The sequence below is a fragment of the Haemorhous mexicanus genome, chromosome 23 (genome assembly GCF_027477595.1).
Source record: "Haemorhous mexicanus isolate bHaeMex1 chromosome 23, bHaeMex1.pri, whole genome shotgun sequence".
In the NCBI taxonomy this organism is placed as follows: domain Eukaryota; kingdom Metazoa; phylum Chordata; class Aves; order Passeriformes; family Fringillidae; genus Haemorhous; species Haemorhous mexicanus.
Genome location: NC_082363.1, coordinates 1,403,500 through 1,421,881, shown reverse-complemented (window position 1 = coordinate 1,421,881; position 18,382 = coordinate 1,403,500). Strand labels below are relative to the sequence as shown.

At 46.5% G+C, this 18,382-nt stretch overlaps 1 protein-coding gene across 1 annotated transcript; it reads left to right on the top strand.

The window, feature by feature from the left end:
• Positions 1–832: 832 nt before the first annotated feature.
• Positions 833–17,386, top strand: MICOS10 (mitochondrial contact site and cristae organizing system subunit 10). Its single transcript, XM_059866426.1, has 4 exons — positions 833–974; positions 12,383–12,430; positions 13,006–13,115; positions 17,142–17,386. The coding sequence occupies exons 1-4, from the start codon at positions 908–910 to the stop codon at positions 17,148–17,150; spliced, it is 234 nt and encodes a 77-aa protein (XP_059722409.1). The 5' UTR covers positions 833–907; the 3' UTR covers positions 17,151–17,386.
• The last annotated feature ends 996 nt before the right edge of the window (positions 17,387–18,382 follow it).

Genomic DNA, 18,382 nt, shown 5'->3' with positions numbered 1-18,382 from the left:
GATTCTCGTTATCAACCTATTGTGTGGAATAACTTCTTGAATGGAACTGAATGATCTTGCCGAAATTATTTAACTCCTTTTCTCAAATAAACAAGAATGTGGGGGGCCCAGATTGCTCTTCCTGGGATATTGATAGGGATTGACACCAGCTGTCACACAGCTGTATCTCATTTCAGGCCCTGAAGAGCAGCCGAGGCCAGAGAGTAAAAATCACAGAATTATTAGGGCTGCAGGGGATTTCTGGCGATCACTCATTTCAACCTCCCTGCCAAGGCAGGCGACACAGGAATGCGTCCAGGTGCGTTTGGAATGTCTCCAGCGAGAGAGACTCCGAGCCCTCCCTGAGCACCTGTCCAGAGCTCTGCCACCCTCCCGGAGTGTTCTTCCTCCTGCTGAGGTGACGCAGGAGCTGTGCAGAATGTAGGACAGGGAAAACCTACACGGGAGTGTGTGTCCAGTGCTGTACCCAACGCTGCAGTGAGAAACTCGGCCCTGCAGCACAGCCCGGCTCTTACCATGGATGAGGCGAGAGCCCTGCGGGCAGGGGGGCGGCGGGCGCGGGCCCAACCCGGGCGCCTGCGAGGAGGGAGGGATGCTGCCATAGCCTGAGGGAGGCGAGGACTAACAAGGACACAGCGGGAGCTCTAGACGGAGAGATGGAGTCCGGGACGGGTTGGGGACGTGGCGAGCCCGGTCTTACGGGGGAAAATGGCATTTGGGCCGGATCCTACGGGGAAAAAGGGGATTTTGGGCCGAGCCCAAGGTCGGGCGCGGCGGCCATGACACCCGCCAGTTGGTTACCATGGCAATGGCAGCGAAACCTCGCGAGATCTGTCGGTGCGAGCGATAGGTGGAGCACCAGGTCTCGCGAGAGTTGCGCGGGGGAGGAGGTGAGGGGACGGGCAAGATGGCGTCGGAGGGCGACCTGGGCAGGAAGTGGGACCGGTGTGTGGCAGACTCCGCCGTCAAGCTGGGTAAGGGCGGGACGGACACGGCGGAGCGGGAGGGACCGGGGAAGAGCGGTGGTGGTCCCCCCGGGCTCCCCGAACCTGGGAAAGCGGCCGCCGGCGTGTCCCCGGGGCGCGGGGCCCACCGTCCCCCACCGCCCCAGGTTCGCCTTACGGCGGTTGTGAGCGCGGGAGGGGCTCAGGGTGTTCGGAGGATCCGCCCTCATGGCTGTCCCCGGCGTCGGGTAGAGCCAGCGGCCCCGGGCCTGGCAAGGTGACCTTGGCCGCGGGCTCGGACCCCTGCCGGGCCCGCTCCCTGTTCTGCGCCCCGGCCCGGCCCCGGCTTACCGCGGTCCGGGCGTGTTTGACCTCTGGCTACTCCCTGTGGTGAAGGTAAGAGGTTTCCGTGGGAAATCTGGGCTCCGTAGGAAATCTGGGCGGCCTCCCGGCCGGAATGAATGAGCGGCGGGCAGGCACGACCGGCTCCTGGCGTCCCGCGACCTCGGCCGCCTTCGGCTTTGCTGCGCCGGTGGGTTTGGAATCAGTCTGTGCAGAGCTGCTCACGACGCTCCGTGTGCGAGGGGGCTGCGTTTATTAAAGGCGATAGGCAGCGTGACACGCTGAGGGCTTTGGCACGTGTCACTTAGTACAGCGTGTGGAGTATGACATTGAGAAGCGCCGTCCCTGTCCCAGCCCTGTAGCTCTGCCTTTTCGTCAAGCAGAGGAACAGTTCTGTTGGTTTTCCCCTGTATTTATTTGCCCTTAAAGTGAGAGTTACGCACATGCCTCAGTTTTCTGCAGCAAAGCATTGCCGGGGTTTCACCGAGTGCTGTGAGTTTTAGGGGTGGTGGTGGCTGTGGTGGCATGCTCACCCTGTAAAGTGACACCAGGCAGAGCTTGTGGCTTCACAAAATATGTTTACAAACCCAAATCTTCAAATGCAGTGTGTAGAGCAAGAAATGCAGTGTCTGACACAACATGTCATTCCATGTTGGTGCAGATGTCTCTTTTAGAACTAGAAATAATATCTGGAAATGTGAATGTTTATTTCTTGAGGCTGCAGGGGCCTTGTGCTTGAAAGCTGATGAGGAACTTGGGGGTTTTAGTTGCCTAATACTTTTCCATTAGAAAAGATGTTTAATAATTTTAAGTAAACTGAAACTTCCATTGTTTATAACAGACCTTTGAAAAGTGTCAAGTGCTCCAGAGCAGTGTTTTTCCTTATGAAATTCTACTCAGGTTTGTCTGACAAACATATCTGGACATGTTTATGTTTCCATAGCATTGGTTGTTTTATCATAAAATATTAAGTATGCCAAATTATAAACAAGAACTTGTTCCACACTGCAGCTGTACATGTCAGAATCCTGTACATCCTCTTCCCTGGAGGCTGAAGGAAGAGGATACAGGATTGATTTCACAGAATCCCAGAGTGGTTTGTGCTGGAAGGGACCTTGCAACTCCTCTTGTCCCATCCCCTGCCATGGCAGGGACACCTTCCACTGTCCCAGGCTGCTCCCAGCCCCATCCAGCCTGGCCTTGGACTGCCAAGGATCCAGGGGCAGCCACAGCTGCCCTGGGAAATCCTCATAGGGCCTTACCAGCCTCACAGGGAAGAATTTTTTTGCATTATCCAACCATATCCTGCCTCTGTCATTGGGAAGCCATTCCCCCTTGTCCTGTCTCTCCAGGCCCTTGCGAACAGTTTCTTTCCCTCTTTCCTGTCAGCTCCCTTCAGGTACTGGAAGGCTGCAATGAGGTCACCCCAAAACCTTCTTTTATCCAGGCTGAACAATCTCAATTCTCTCAGCCTTTCCTCCTAGCAGAGCTGCTCCATCCCTCTGATCTTCCTGCTGCCTCCTCTGGACTCTCTCCAGCAGCTCCAGGTCCTTCCAGGGCTGAAGGCAGCTCTGCAGCTGGGGTCTCACCTGAGTGGGGCAGAGTCCCCCCCTTTCTGTAGCTCATGCTGGGGGATCAGCCCAGGGCACGGGGAGTTTCTGCCTGGGTCGTGTCCAGCTCTCACCCACAGCACCCCCAGGTCTTTCTCTCTAGGGCTGCTCCTGATCTCTTCATCCCTCAGCCTGGATTGATCCTGGGGGCTGTCCTGACCCACGTACAGCACCTGCTCTTGTTAAACCTCCTGGGATTCCCATGGGCCACTCCTGGAGCTTGCCCGGGTCCCTCTGGACAGCCCTGTCCTTCATGTGTGTGCAGCACTTAGCTTGGTGCCTGTCACCTGCCCTCAGCTCGGCGCCTGTCACCTGCACTCCTGGCTCTGCTGTGGGCCTTTTTTTGGATTTGGTGTTTTCTTCCAGCCTGAAGGGGCAACAGAACAATGAGAACCTGCTTTGCCTTGTGCACTGGGGCTCTTGTCTGAGGATTCCCAGTGTTGGCCTCACGAGGATGCTGAGGAGAGATCTGTCAAATTCATGTTTTCCATCAGGCTGCCCAAAAGGGTCACCTGTGCTGCATCTCTTTATCTTCCCACCAAACCCAGTGGGGTGGGCTCAGACACGTGGTTCTCTTCCTGTGTGAGGGCACTTTTCTGGTTTGTGTGCTTTTACAGTTGATCAGTAGCTGAAGCATTTGTGCTGGCAACCTCCTGCATGAATTGTGTGCTGACAACACACATTTTTCTGTGGTATCCCAGTGGGAATGATTGTTTTCTCTGCAGGGACATTAAAACTGTGAGTGGTTGGGTTGATTGGTTTTGTAATATTACTGCAAAGTTTGCTGGAGTTTCCGATATAAATTGTCAAGAGTGGTTGTTGTACTGGAAAGAAAATATATTTTTTTACTTGAGGATGATATAGTTGTTACATGGGATACAGGACTTGGAAAACGTATTTTTTGTCGGACTTTTCCCTTTGGTGGCCACAATTTCCTTCTCAAACACTCCTTAATATCCTTCCCAAGTGCTACAGCCAGGGAGATCTTCCCAGCCAGTGGCTGGGGAAAAACAAACATTGTGATTAGCACAGTGTTTTCCCATTCCAGACTCTCTAAATAAAGGGAAGCACTGAATTTCTGGAGCCGTGCATGCACAACATTTCCCAGTGTATGTGAGAGCCGTGGACAGATGACTCCTGTGGATTAGTTTGAGGGCTGGGGGGACATGGGAAACAGAAAAGGGTGAGAAGGGGAGGTAGAGCTCCCAGGCTGGCTTTATTAGCAAAAATGTGGTTTAAATTCCAGCTGGGGCTATGCTGCCTGTCCTTAGCCCATCAGGATTCCCTGTAAGTCAGGGTTTGTCCTTAGCTCTGTTTGTAGTTGTGCAATACTGTTTTAGTTGGAGACCAGGCTCCTGAAAAAAACTTGATCTCCTGCCACTAAAGCTTCCAAAATAAATGTTTATCTTGTGTTGCATCTTTTGAAATGCTGTATTATGCTTTTGAGCTCTTGGTCACTACCTGTGTGGATCTTGTAATTTGGTATTAACTTTTTCCTGTTAGTTCAAAACAGAGGATGTTGTCAGGCGTTGTTAGGACAGGATTTCGTTTCAAAGAGTAGGTAAACCTTTTTATGCCTGCTCAGAACATCGAGCCATTGTTATTTGGAGCTTGTGGTCACCTTGTTTTTATTAGCATGATATTTATTTGTTTTGCTAATGATGAGGCTGTATCCAGGTGGTTTTGTTCCTCTTCCATTCCAGAAGTAGTTGTGAGCTCAGTGTTTGTGTGCAGAGGACTGGCTTGTGCTTTCTTAGCTGACCAGGGGGTTTCTGACAGACAATCCAGGTCCTGGTGGCTCTGGCTTTGCACCATCCTCAAGGCTTTTCACCCAGTCATTTAAGTAATTTAACTTTCTGTTCCTTTTTTTCATTCTGATACTGATTTTCATGCAGAAAAGCTACCTTTTACTTTCTTACAGAAAACCTGTTTGTTTGGCGGCTGGGAACAGAGACTTGAACTAGCCTGGCTTTCTTTTCCTTCCCAGCTTGCAAACCTTCCTCAGTTCCTGTGTCCTCTCCAGCCTTCACAGCCATTTCTTCCTTTTCATCAGTAGAGTTCTGCAGAGGAGGGCTGATGAAGTAAACACTGCTGTGGTCTTCCTCCACCCTGCAGGCTCCAAACCCTGTTCAAAGGGTTGGTTTGTTTGTTTAACTGATAGTTCATGGCTGTTTATTTGGAAGGACAATTACTCACAGAAGATTGACAGAGGTGTTTTTTTTTTGTTGAAAGGCTGTAATTTTGGACAAATTATTATTATGTGCTATTTCCAGGGGACAGAGGCAATAAAGAGCAGTGTGGAAGAGAGGGAGGTTTATGTGCCCTCATGCCTTGGTTTGTTTTGAAGCTGTTGTTGTTTTAAATGAGTTGAAGGCTGTAGTTTTCCTGATACTGGAAGGTAATCCTAGGGAAGCTGTTTGCTTCTTGAGTTGTGTGTGTGAAGTTGCTGTGTTGAAGTTAATTTTTTTTTCGGGAGAGAAATGTTTTGATGTATGTCTGTGATTGACCAAAATTCAGCCTGGAAACTTGTAAATAACCCAGTGTAGTGATTTCATTTTCCTCTAATCCTCTGTTTTGACATCTGAAAATAAAATGCTTCTAATTTCCATTTAATAGAGTTTTTTTTTAAAGAAAAGGGCACTTGGAATTCTGCAACGGTTAACATGATTTCTTCTGCCTTTCATCATCTGGTCTGCTTGAATAGCTGTTCTGTTAATGGCAAGGATGAAATTGTATTGTTTGTGTCATTCCACAGATTGGATATTTCAGAAAGAATCATTGTATGGATTGCAATGTCAGTATTTTTAAATAATCCTTCACATGGTTATGAGTAGGATAAAGTCAGTCTATATAATGATAAAACTTGATTACACTTTGTGAAAACTGGATTAGACTTTGTCTAAATATACAAAAATCCTGAAATTCCTGTTTTGAAGTGTTTTTTTGCTTGGCAGTTGTATCATGGCCATCCAGTCTTGGCTACCAGGCCAGAAGGCTTGTTCCAAACTCCCAAACTCCTTTGGGTTTTTTTTTTTTTTTTTAGTGCTGGAGAACATGGATATTATGTGAGCACACAACTGTATTGTTGTGTGAGCTTTGTTGGAACCCCAGGTTATTTTTCCTGGTCTTACAGAAGATCCAGCTCTACCAGTTGTGTCTTGCAGCAGACCAAGCAGTGTAAATATGAACTGCTCATGGCTCAGGCTGTGCAGGGAGGCAGTACAGACCATAAAAAATGTTTTCCTTGGTAGAGGTGGGCAGTGCTGTTCTGAGAATAGGCTTTTAGTCCAAAATCTAATAGCAAGTTTTAGTAATGATGTTAGCAGAGCTCTGAATACAATGTCCATTTACAAATTAAGGGGGTATTATCTTCTGTTGGAAGAAAAAGACAGGAAACTCTTCAGGAATCCAGGTCTCCTCCCAAGTGCATTGTGCCTTGCTGTTCCCTTGGTTGGCTCTGGTTGAGTCAAGGAGCTGTGCCCTCCTGGGTTGTCCCCCACCAGCTGTGCCAGCCTGCTCTTGGTGGCCCTTGGAGCAAGAGAACCTGAGAGCAGAGCTGTGACAATCCATCTGCAGCCTCTGCAAAGGCCAGACCTCCTGAGCTCTGCTCCATGGGAAATGAGCCCAAAACGCCCCAACTTCCTGACCCTCTGCATTAGTGCATTGGTAAGGTGCCAGCTCTGCCTTTTTTGGAGGTGGCATGCAGTGGCAGTGCCCAGGGGAAAGGGACTGTAGCCAAGTGATATCCTGAAGTTTGGTCCTTGAGAACTTACAGTGGTAGGTGGGAACAAGACTTAGTTGTTTTTTTATATCAGAAACAGTTTTCTGAAAAAATCCTTTCAGGGCTGCTGGCACATCCCTGGTGATAATAAATGGATAGCGAGAGGTTTGAGAAAGATCAGGCTCCTTTTCTCTTCACTCCTGTCAGTGAGACACTCCTGAAACTCTTCCTGCTCTCGGCTGCCTCTGTTTCTGAGCTGGACCAGCAGACGTCAGTACTGGCCAGCCTGTACTGGGTGGGTGTGAAGCAGCAGCATTGCCAACCCTCACAGCTGGGCTGCAAAAGCCCTGAGAGTGGTGTTTACTCCTGCTAAATCCTTCTTTTCAGCAATGTTACTGGTTTTATTAGCAGAACATGTAATTGCAGTAAGACAAGGTAAAGTTTCCTGACAGAGGGGCATTTTCTGTGTTACGAGAATATTGCTGATTTCTTATCCAGGAGCTTCTAAAGCAAGCACAGCCCTGATTTGTCTAAAAGCTTGGTGCATCACTGATCACAGAATCCCAGAATGGTTTGGGGTGGGAGGCATCTAAAGCTCATCCAGTCCAACTTGGCCCTGGATACTTCCAGGGATGGGGCAGTTCCAGCTTCTCTGGGAAATCTGTGCCAGGGCCTCCCCACCTTCACAGGGAAGTTGCACTGTGTGATCTTAGAGCAGCTTCCACTCCTGTCCCTTTCCCCTTTTAAAGGAGGGAGAAAACGTTTGTGCCCTCAGGATTCACAGTTCATTGACCAGTCTGTGTTGTGAGGCTGGGGTTTCTGGTGCAGTGTCACTGTGGGGTGAGGCTGGGGTTTCTGGTGCAGTGTCACTGTGATTCCTTGGGGCATCACAGACCCTTGGTGCTGCTGCCTGTGCCTCTGCAGCAGTGCTGGTGTTTACCCAGGGTTTGCCTTTGAGCAGCACTTGACCTGACCCTGAGTGCTCAAGGGTGAAAGCAACCCCTGAAAGCATGTTGGGATTTTTTGATTATAATGATATTTGGATATTAATATTTTGTTATTCCAATTTTTCTCTGTTACTATGGTCAGATGCTAGTAATAAAAGAAAACTCTTTTTTTCTGCTTCTTTCTTGGGTACTTGGTATATAATTTCACTGTGTTTTCTTCTAGTGTCCATGCTCATTTTTCTGTCTGCTCTGCAAACAGTCCACACCACAGGGGAGATGGGAATGAAAGCTTCAAAGTTGGTGTTTGAAGAAAATCTGATTCCTGCCACTAAGACCTTGCAAAGAGTCTGTTTAAAATTAATTCTCTCCATAAATAAGTGATTTCATGGTCTCGAATTTCTAACTGGTGCTAAGTGCTAAGGCCCTGGTGTATGAAGGCAACTTCCCTCCACATTTTTACGAAGCAATTCTTTATGTATCTTGTCAGAGTGGGATTGGAGGCTGAAGCTCTCAGTTTTGTATTAGTGTGTGTGGAATGGCAAAGGAAAAGAACAGTTTTCATTTTGGGATTAAGTAATTGAAAACCTTCCAGCTGCTATAGTAACAGCAGCACATCTGCCAGATGTCACTGAGCATATTTTAATCCTTCTATTTTAAGTTTCAAGCCATTGAGGCAAAGTACATCTAGGTGTGGCTGTGCTAGTAGCTGCCTCAGCCTGCAGCTACTTGGGTAGCCTAGGGAAGAGCCGTGTAGTATCACTGTTGGAGTGACTGCTGATTAAATTTATAGAAAAAGCTTTTCCCAGATGTTCTTACGGGGCAGGAGCCCCTCCTGAAGATTTGTGTTTCTCTCTGAGACACTTTTATGATGTCCTGTTGGGTATACAGCGTGTGCTCTCCTGCGTGTTAGACTGATTGGAGGTACCGGGAGGTTTTTCTTGGAAGGTGTAGGAGCCAAAAAAGGAGAAAGAAAAAGTTTTGGTGCCTGGGCTTGCTGCCTAATGCCAATTCCGTGTGGCTGTGCTGCATAGTGGGGAGCAGGGCTGAGGTGTCCACACAAGTGTCCTGTCCCCTGTTGACACTGTAAATGAGTTTAGGCTGGAGTGATGAATGTGGGGTGGAAGAGGCTGTTTTTCTAGTTAAACATTTTAAACTGTCAGAGAAGGTGAAAAATGGGTTGTACTCTTTCCTGTGGCCTTTTCCTCCAAAGAGTCTGTCAGGCAAGAAAGGGAGGGAAAATGTGGCTGGCATGGATCAAGCCCTTTGCTTTTCCATGTTCGATTGTTTTTATTGTAAGATAAACCTTTCATGTTTTATTGTTATGAAGTTAAAGCCTGGCCTAGAGGTGCTGATCTTTAGGAGGAACAGCTGGAGCGTCCCCTGGTCAGGTGGGAGGCTCTTTGAAGGGACATGTTGCCTCTTTTAGAGGAAATGGAGCATGTGAGAACTTAAACCTGTAAAACTCATCATCAGCTCTGCCATTGTTTATCTCTGGTGTAACTTTATATAGAATTAAAGTGAAATGCATTACTTTGCTCCCGAGGCAAGATGGTTTTGCTCCCCCTTGGTCTTGGAGACACAGGAAATGACCACATAACCACAAATACTTTCTAGTGGAATGAAGATGAGTGACAAACTTCCTGCAGAAAGAGGTTCTTAACCAGGCGGGCTAAGGAATTAAATGTAGCTGGAGGCTCTGGTTTTAAGTTAAAACCAACTCCTAACTGTTCAACCCAAGTAGAAAAGAGCAAATGCTGTACATGCAGTGGCTGGTGTGAGGGGCAGAGCTGGTGTTCCTGGTGGACAGGGCATTGTGATCACAGTGGCTTTGGGCACAGGCTGTGCCTCAGTCAGGAGAGGGGTGACCCAAGCTGCCTGTGAGATGAGGAAAGGTAAGGTGCTTTTTTGGCTTTGTTTCTCAAGCTGCCTTCTTGCACAGAAGGCCAGAACCCATTAGCTGTCAGATCTCCTCCTCTACTTCTCTGTAGCATTTTCATTACTTAAAGCAAGGTTTAGCTATCCTCCCATCATTTTTTGGTACTCATTGTTGCTGCAGACTCCTTACACCTGGAATAGAGTGCAGTGATAGTCTCTAAAATTGCACAAAAATGCATTTGCATGAAGAAGAGCAATCCCTTCAAATGAGCTGCTACAGAAAAAGCTTTCTTAAGACAGGGTAGTTTTTCCTAAGCCAGTCATGCTGGACCACATCTGTTTAACAGCAGTGTTGATGTGGGGGAAGACCTAGTTTGTGTTTTAGACTTAGTCTGAATCGCAGTTGACATAAATAATAAATTCTTCACCTTTTAGTGTATCCTGTAGCTTCCCCCATGGCCAACAGGAAGCAACATTGATGGCGTGTGAGTGCAGCCCTTACAGAGGGGCTGTAATGTCAGAGAACATCTGAAGGAGGTGAAGAGAATACGAGATAATGATAATTTCTGGAAGTAAAATGGAAAGAAACTGTATTAATTACAGCTGCTTCCTTAGTGCAGGGTTGTGTTAAGACAAGACAGGAAGCAGTTCACCACCAGGCTGGTGAGAAGAATGTGGGTTTGACTGGTTACATGGAAAATGTGGTGACATTAGAAACTGCCCAGGCTATGCATGGAGATGATGCAGGATTTGTCATCCTCTAAATCGTTTCTCATTGATTAGCTAAGCTGTTTGGATTGGCAGAGGGGATCTTCCCAGGGACAGGAAGTGTAGGACCAGGATTGCTCCCTCATGGCAGGGCTGCTGAGCTGGGCACTTCAGACAGTCCTGGTGCTGTCTGAGCAGGGAGAATCCCCCCAGCAAATCCTCATCAGCTCTGAACAGCTCAAAGCAAACCAGCTCAGTACAGGCTGTAGGAACGGGCTGGCACAGGATCCAGGCCAGGGCACCAAGTGGGATGGATCCTGGCAGATAGCAGTTATCCTTGATGGCACAAGCACTGGGAGAGCCAGAACCAGCTGGACTGCAGCAAAGGTAGGGCAGGAGGGCTCTGCTGGGAGGGGGCTGGGGGGTTAGAGGGGTGAGCTGTGCCTCTGAGGGAGGCCTGATGTCTCTTCCAGGCTGCGGGTAAACATTGCTCAGTGCATGGGGTCTGAAGGAGCTGCTCCAAGGAGAGTCTCTTACTGTCTGAAAGGCACAAAACCCTGAGGCTCTGAGCAGACACCTGAGGATCCCAGAGTTTCCCTTAGCTGTGCAAATGATTAGGGTGAAAGCCTGACCTTCAGTGCAGCGCTCCGGCTCTGAAATGTCTGGGGGAGTTATGTCAGGATTGCTTGGCGGGCGGTCAAAGCTCTTCCTGCATGTTTTGTAAGCCTACTCCAAAGTTGTAATGACCTGCTAAAGCAGTTACCTCTGGCACAACTGAAAATCTGTAGTAAAATGAAAAGGGTTTTCAAACCCTTTTCCACCTCTCAGTAAATACTGAGAGTAAAGTGCTAACAGAGAGTGAACTTGGGGCACTTTGCTCAGATCATGTTTGCTTACATCTGTCCTAATATTCAGGGGCTTATCATCAACAAGAACCATGGGATGCTTAGTTAAGGTACAAGGTGGTGCATCCTGATGTACTGAGGATGTCAAGTATTCTTTGAGTAATCTGTTCTTCAATAGAAACTATCAATGTACCTTTTACAAGGAAAAAAATTTGAAGAGCACAAGGAAACTTTGAAAAAGAGAAACAGCTTCCTGTATGCCACCAGAGTACAGGATTCCTTGGCATTGTTCTGTACTCAACCCACTTACTAATGCATTCAACAGGACTGTGTGCTTTCAGGAATATAACAAAAGGATATATTTTAATTACCAAACTAATAATATTTAATTTCTTGTATTGAAAGGACAGAGTTGAAACATATAACAGGATGTGTTTGCTGCAAAATAAACCTGAAGCTGTTGGTTTGTTTTTTTTAATGAGGATGTGCATGACTGATTTTTTTTTCTTTTTTCAAATTTTTGTACCTCTGTGCCTTATCTAAAATTCTTCTCTGCAGTGGACATAGTTAAAGGTAGAATTTGCCCACTCAGCTGCAAGTTTTCGCTATGATATTTATTGGGTCCTGAGAGGAGTTTTGCAGACTTGCCTGACATCTTACACAAAATCATTAGCTCACCTTCCAAGGAAAGCAAAAGATTATTTTTAAATATGCCGAGTTTTTTTAGTGGCACTGAATAATTTTGTTTCAACTGCTGCAGATATTTCTATGTATAATATAAGGATGTGAAAAGACATTCATTCCTAATGTGTTTAAATATGCTCCATAATGAATGTTGGGGATGTGAAAGATAAGCAGCCTGGAGCTTTCTTTGTAAGGTATAGGGTAACACAAAGCTTCAAAGTTCTACTGCCCTCGGGACACACATTGAAGCACTTAAAGTAGTGAGATAAACGAAATACAATGAGATATTCATCTGCAGAATCTGAAGCTCAGGGACACAATAAGTTTTCATTTAAAGTGTTTCTCATTTGCTGACAATGAGCCAAATAAATTTTAATTCCACATTGTAGATGGTGACAGAAATTCAGGAACTTTCTCTAGGATGAGAGTCTGGTTTTTCCCCCAGATATTTCTGATAATGTACTTATTACATATGTTGGGATTCTAATGTGAATTAGCTGCTTACAGTTACTTAAGAAAACAAGAATTGGTTTTTTCAGATTTGTTATGTAAGAACTCTCTGGTTGGGTGTGCTGAAATAACATGTAGCTGGATAGCCATAGTCTGGTATTCCTGAGTTGGAATAAAGACTTAACTGTAAAGAACTAAATCATTTTCCATGACTTTGCTTTATCTTTGTCCTCACCTGCTGCATTTCTTCTTATAGGTGCTGGATTTGGACTAGGAATTGTTTTCTCAGTCATCTTCTTCAAAAGTAAGTACACTGCATTAATCTCGGCTGCCTGGCTTCCCACTGTCCATCTGTTGTAGGTACAGCTAGAAGCCTTTGAGGCACATAGAAGTTAATCAGCTTGTTAGACCAATTCTTCCATTCTTTGGCCTGTCTTTTCCATTGAAATGGAGTTCCCAAAACTTCTAGCTGTTGTGTAACAAGGTTGTTATCCATGGCACCTCGCTGAGCTCCTCCTGTGCTCAGCTCCAATCCAGGAATGGCAGGAGAACCTGAGCCAAATCACTGGAGCCATGTGTCTAGACATCAGTTTATGCCAGCCTCGCCAGGGCTTTAAAACTGATCTTAGTTCTTCAGCTGTGCTTTAAAACAATCAGTTTCAGTAATACCTTGAATTCAGACATTGCTCTCTGTTAAACTCTAAACACATCTTACTGTTCCTCTTCTTCTGTAGTGGGCTGGTTTGGAGGATTTTAGGACTTGAAAATACCTAGAATGCATCTTCTAGTAATTTGTTATTTCTTGGTGCTTATAGAACAATATATAATAAACAGCTTTCCTTGACTTTACATTTTCCTCTGTGCTTGCCTCTTCCACAGGAAAGACATGGCCTATTGCATTTGGGTCAGGGATGGGGTTAGGAATGGCTTATTCCAATTGTCAACACGACTTCCAGTCTCCATATCTTCTCCATGGTAAATTTGTAAAAGTAAGTATCAACATGTCTGGTTTGGCACTGGCCCAATGCCAGGAAAGCCTGGATTACCTTCCCCTGTCACAGCTGGGCAGAGGAGAGAGAAAAATTAACAAAAGGTTCATGAGTTGAGATAAGGACTGGGAGAAAAACACTTCAAGGGCAAAACAAGTTCAACTTACTGTTGCAAAGTGAATTTATTACTAACAAAATTAGAGGAGGATAACGAGAAGTAAAATAAGGCCTTGAAACACCTTTTTCCCCCAGCCCCTCTCTCCTTCCCACCCACAGCACAGGGGGACAGGAGCATGGGGATCTTGGTCAGTTCATCACCTGAGGTGTTCTTCCCTTGCTCTGGGAGAGGAATCCTTCCCCTCTGAGACCCTGGGGTCCCTCCCACGGGAGACAGTTCTCTCTGAACCTCTCCAGCATGGGTCCATTCTCATGAGCAGCAATCCTTCCAACACTGCTTCAGCGTGGGTCACTCTTCCACAGGGTGCAGCCCTCCAAGGACAGGCTGCTCCAGCCTGGAAGCAGGGCCCTCTCCCCAGGGGGTCCTCCAGTGGAACACAGCCTCCTCCAGGCATCCACCCACTGCAGTGTGAGCACCTCTGCCACAGGCTGCCTCTCTGCATGCCCTGGGGATCCCCAGGGGCTGGGGGTGGATCTCTGCATCTCCCAGGGATTCCCATGGGCTGGGGGTGGATCTCTGCATCCCCCAGGGATCCCCATGGGCTGGGGGTGGATCTCTGCATCTCCCAGGGATCCCCAGGGGCTGGGGGTGGATCTCTGCATCCCCCAGGGATCCCCAGGGGCTGTGGGTGGATCTCTGCATCCCCCAGGGATCCATGGGGGCTACAGGGGCACACCTGCTCCAGCCTGGTCTCACCATGGCTGCAGAGGAATCTTTGCTCCAGCACCTGGAGAACCTCCTCCCCCTGTTTCTCCACTGACCTTGTTGTCTCCATGTTGTTTCCCTCACATGTTCTCACCTCCTCCTCTTCTCTGGCTAGAAGAAAAGCTGTGCACCTTTGTTTTGGTTTTCTTCTTCAGTCTGTTATCATAGAGGCATTCCCATCATCTCTCATTGGCCTGGCCTCTGCCAGCAGCATGTCCCTCTTCAGAGCCATCAGGGACTGGCTCTGTTGGACATGGTGGAAGCTTCCAGCACCTTCTCACAGAAGCCACCTCTGTGGCCCACCCTGCTACCAAAAACCAGGCTGTGCAAAACCAGCACACAATGCTAGCTGCCATTGGTTGGTAACTGCTTTATTATAAGTCAGATTATCCATTTCTATGGATATTCCTCTGCCTTTCCCAGAGGAGTGCTAGTAGGAAGAAACTTGTGTTGCCAAAGCTGGAATGTTCCCCTGTTCTTCAATATCTGGTGTGTTTAACAGTAACTTTACTAGACTGAATACATGGAATTAGTTTAACAGATTCTGCAGGTAGCTTTTCCCACAACCTGAAAACACAATAAAAGTATATGTCAGAAAAGCAGAAAAACAAAACTAGTGTTAAGGTTCTTCAGACTTTAAAAGAGATGAGCTGGGAAGAAACTGAGAGTCACATCAGGCACATCAGGTAGATCTGCCTTTGGAAGCTGTTGGGTTATGGGTTTTTTTTCAATATGAAGACACTGTTCACTTGTAAGTTTTGTGGCTTGTTTGTCTGCATTGTAATGTAGTAGTTGTACCCTGTAAGCAGTTTTGAAGAGGATAATTTCAATGAGTTCAGTATTAACACTGAAGTAAAATGTTTTAAAATATTTTACCATGCTGAAGGAAAATTTTTAAGAATGGATTAATTAGTAGGAACCATTTGTGCAGTCACAAACTGACTCCATTAGTGTTTTCTTAATTTCTTGGTGTGTCAGAGCTGGGGCTGTTCTCGTGGTAATTTATCACTGTGGCACCTGGAAACAGAAGGAGTGTGTGTGTGTGTTTTGTATCCACAGAGCCGTGGCCTGGTTAAATGGTTTCAGTGCCACTGGTGGAGGAGCATCACCAGGACACATTTACAGTTACTTTAGCACTTCAGAAAGTACTGAGGTAAAATATTCTGCCAGGAGTTTCTCATGCAGGACTCAGAGTGCAGAAATCCCTCCTGTATGGCTCCTCTGCCTGCTGCAGGGGCCTGCAGGCATTTCCAGGCTTTTCCTGGTGCTTGTAGAGCTGCAAGTTGAGCCCAGTGCTCCTTGATTACTGGCAGATGAGCTTTTGCCAGCCTTCTGCAGCCCCACCAGACATACCTGCTTACAAATATTCTCTCCAGCTGCCTGTTAAAGGGAAATGGTAACAAGATTCTCCAACAAATAAAAGCTTTGGAGAGCAATATAGAGAAACTGACTTGGATGCAGCTGATCAGCATTGCCAGCTACTGCCCAGAAATAAAAATCTGTGGCTCTTCTGGCTGGATGTGTTAACATAAAATGTGTTAGTAATCCACACCATCCTGAGGGTGTTCTCCAGTTTATGTCTCCAAAAAAAAAGCTGGAGTGACATGTCTGTGGCTTCATGTGAGTGATAAATGCACTGCTCACATGTTCTGAGAGAGCATTTTTCATTCAAGGATGCTTGTTCCTAGGGATGTTGGGCAGCAGAAAACAGTGTCTGGTCATCCTAGGAAGGGATTTTCTTTGGACTAGGGACTAATCTGGAGCAGGGTGGTCCTTGGAAGCATGAGGTAACTGGAAGGACACTTCAGGTGCCTGCATGGCACAAGACAAATAGTTTCCAGTGCACTGTCTCCATGACTTTCTCTGGCACAAAGAGGCTGAGAGAGGGAAAACAGGGATGAAGCCATCTAATGGTTAATGTCATTAATTCCCTCCCAAATGTCATGTCATGGGTAATGGCTCCAGGGTTATTACAACAAAATTATTTCATTTCTCTTGGTTAGGAACATATTACGAAGATGCTGTTGCATTATCACTCATCTTTTTCCCTAGAAAAATTTGCTATAACTAAACTTTGTAGGATTTCCATTACAAAACTGTGTTCTGTTAAATGCTAACTTGACAAAATGCTAGAATCTGCAAGAAAATTGCCTTTATTAGAGGGAAATGTAACATGGATGAACTTGGTCAAAATTATTTCTAGTTTTCTGATCCTGTCAAGTTCACAGGATCACAGGAGAACTCGAGTTGGAAAGGACTTCAGGGAGGTCATGGGGGTTAGCTGTGAGGTCAGACCAGGTTACTCAGGTCTTTACCCAGTTGGGATTGTTGATTCTTCAGGATCAAGTTCTTAATTCTGAGTCCTGAGTCAGAATGAGAGAGGACAGAGGACCTTCAAGATACTGAATTATCAGGAGGTGTCACAGTGACTTTGGAGCTGTTGTGGCTGTAACTTGGGTCATCATACTGGCCATCCTTTGGGTTAGAAATTCCACCATGAAACCCCAATCCCAGTGCAGGAGCCATTCATCTAGACCAAAAGAATACTTAAAATGCAGCAGAGTTCTAATTTGTGGTCAGAATATTCTGAGGCTTTTTAAGTAATTTGATCGAGTGGTTTTCACTGTGACTTCAGCAGAATTTAAAATCAACGTGTCACAATTATTTCAAGGCTTAGAATGCTATGGCTGTGAATTACACAGCCTAGATTTCCTTGCAAAATGGAAAATATCCTAGTTTTCAGGTTCTTTAGCCTGCATTATCACCCAAACCTCACAATCCTGTACTTTGATAGGAATGTGGATTTATATTGATGTGCAAGAACACAAGAAGGCAACTGCAGCCTTTCCTCTTGCTCTTTGTGGCTTTGATTTCAGTCTGATTTCTCTTCAGCCTGTGAATAGTTAACTTGACCAGTAATGTGAGGTTTTTTGAAGTACCCAGTTTATCAGAATGGAGGGTTATGCATGAAAACAGCTGCTTAATTCCTCCATATACAACCTCTTGCTTTAGCAAAGGATGAAAATGCTCCCTTACCCTCTGCAAGTGTTGCAGAGCTCCATGACTTGCTTTACATCCTGCAGCACCTTCCATGTAAGGAACCCAAATGGCTTTTTAATAATATAAGCCTTCTTGCTTTACAGGAACAGTGACTAATGGCTAAGACTATCCCAGTGGGAAGGAAGGAGAAATCAATGATTATTCCTCAGGAATACTGAAGTGCCCCTGGAATAAGCCAACATTCTTCAGTAACGATCACCAGTAACTCTTTATACTCCAACAAACTGTTTCTGTCTATGAAACAAAGCTCTGTTGCTTGTTTTGTATGGTGTCTGAAAAGTGCAAGGAAGAGCTCTTCTGGGAAATAAATAAAAGAAAAATGGCCTTCTCTGGTGTGTTGACTTTGTATGTGAGAGAGAGAGAGGGAGAATGGAAGGAGAGAACTTCATTTGGAGTAGCCAGCAGCTGGGACCACCTGGGCCACTGGGAGAGCTCCTCAGCAAAGCCAGCCGTCGTCTGTTCCTCCCCACTCCTGAGAGCAACCCCCATCCACCATCCAGTTCAAAGACGCATTCCCACCTCATAAATCACCCACTAGACCCCTGCTGCTTGTGTCGGTGTTTGGAGAGGAATATAAATACTCCTATGTCCTGTTTGTACAGTTGCCCTTTAAAATTGGAGTTTTGTCCTCTCAGAAGAGGCAGAATCCAAACTGTGTGACGGATGCAGCAAGGTCCTGCTGTCTCTTGTAGCTTTGGGTCATGGAGTGACCTCAGTTTGAAACTTCCCAGGACAGTGGGTGAGTTAAACACATCCTCGTGCCATCTGGCTCTCAGCTTACCCTTTAGGCTGATTGGTTTTGCACCCCTCTTCTGTGGGAGAGCAAAGAGGTTTCAGTGTCTGGCAATGGGTCACAACTACTTAAAGCTCTTCATTGCCTTGGCAAGATACTGCTCCATGCACTCCCTTCTTTACATCCACCCCAGTCCTTGAGCTGCCTTGTTGGCACATTCCTGCTGCTCTTCCCCTGGCTCAGAAGCTTGTCTGCACTGCTTTACTCAGCACCATTTTCTAGCTATGGAGATGACTCTCAAGGACCTCTTTTCTTTGTCCCACACTTGTGTGCTGTCCATGTAGCACGAGGAGTGAGTGTGTGTCTCCAGAGGGAAGGGGAATGGCGTAGGTTGATGCAGAGCTTCCCTGTACTGAGAGCCTGTTGTGCTGCATGGTGAGTGCTGATGGGAAAGTGACAGAGCAACTCCTCCTATTTTGCACAGCAAATAGGAGAAAGGAAAACAAGTTGTGCGATAGTTGTTTTTCAAACCGTGCCAGGAAAGGAAGGGGATGGACTGAGGGCTAAGCTGGAGTTCAGAGGGCTTGAGAA

Coding starts and splice junctions, on each gene's coding strand:
- MICOS10 (XM_059866426.1), top strand. CDS start 908: ATGGCGTCGGAGGGCGACCTGGGCAGGAAGTGGGACCGGTGTGTGGCA. Junction 975..12,382: donor AGACTCCGCCGTCAAGCTGG/GTAAGGGCGGGA, acceptor TTCTTCTTATAG/GTGCTGGATTTGGACTAGGA. Junction 12,431..13,005: donor CTCAGTCATCTTCTTCAAAA/GTAAGTACACTG, acceptor CCTCTTCCACAG/GAAAGACATGGCCTATTGCA.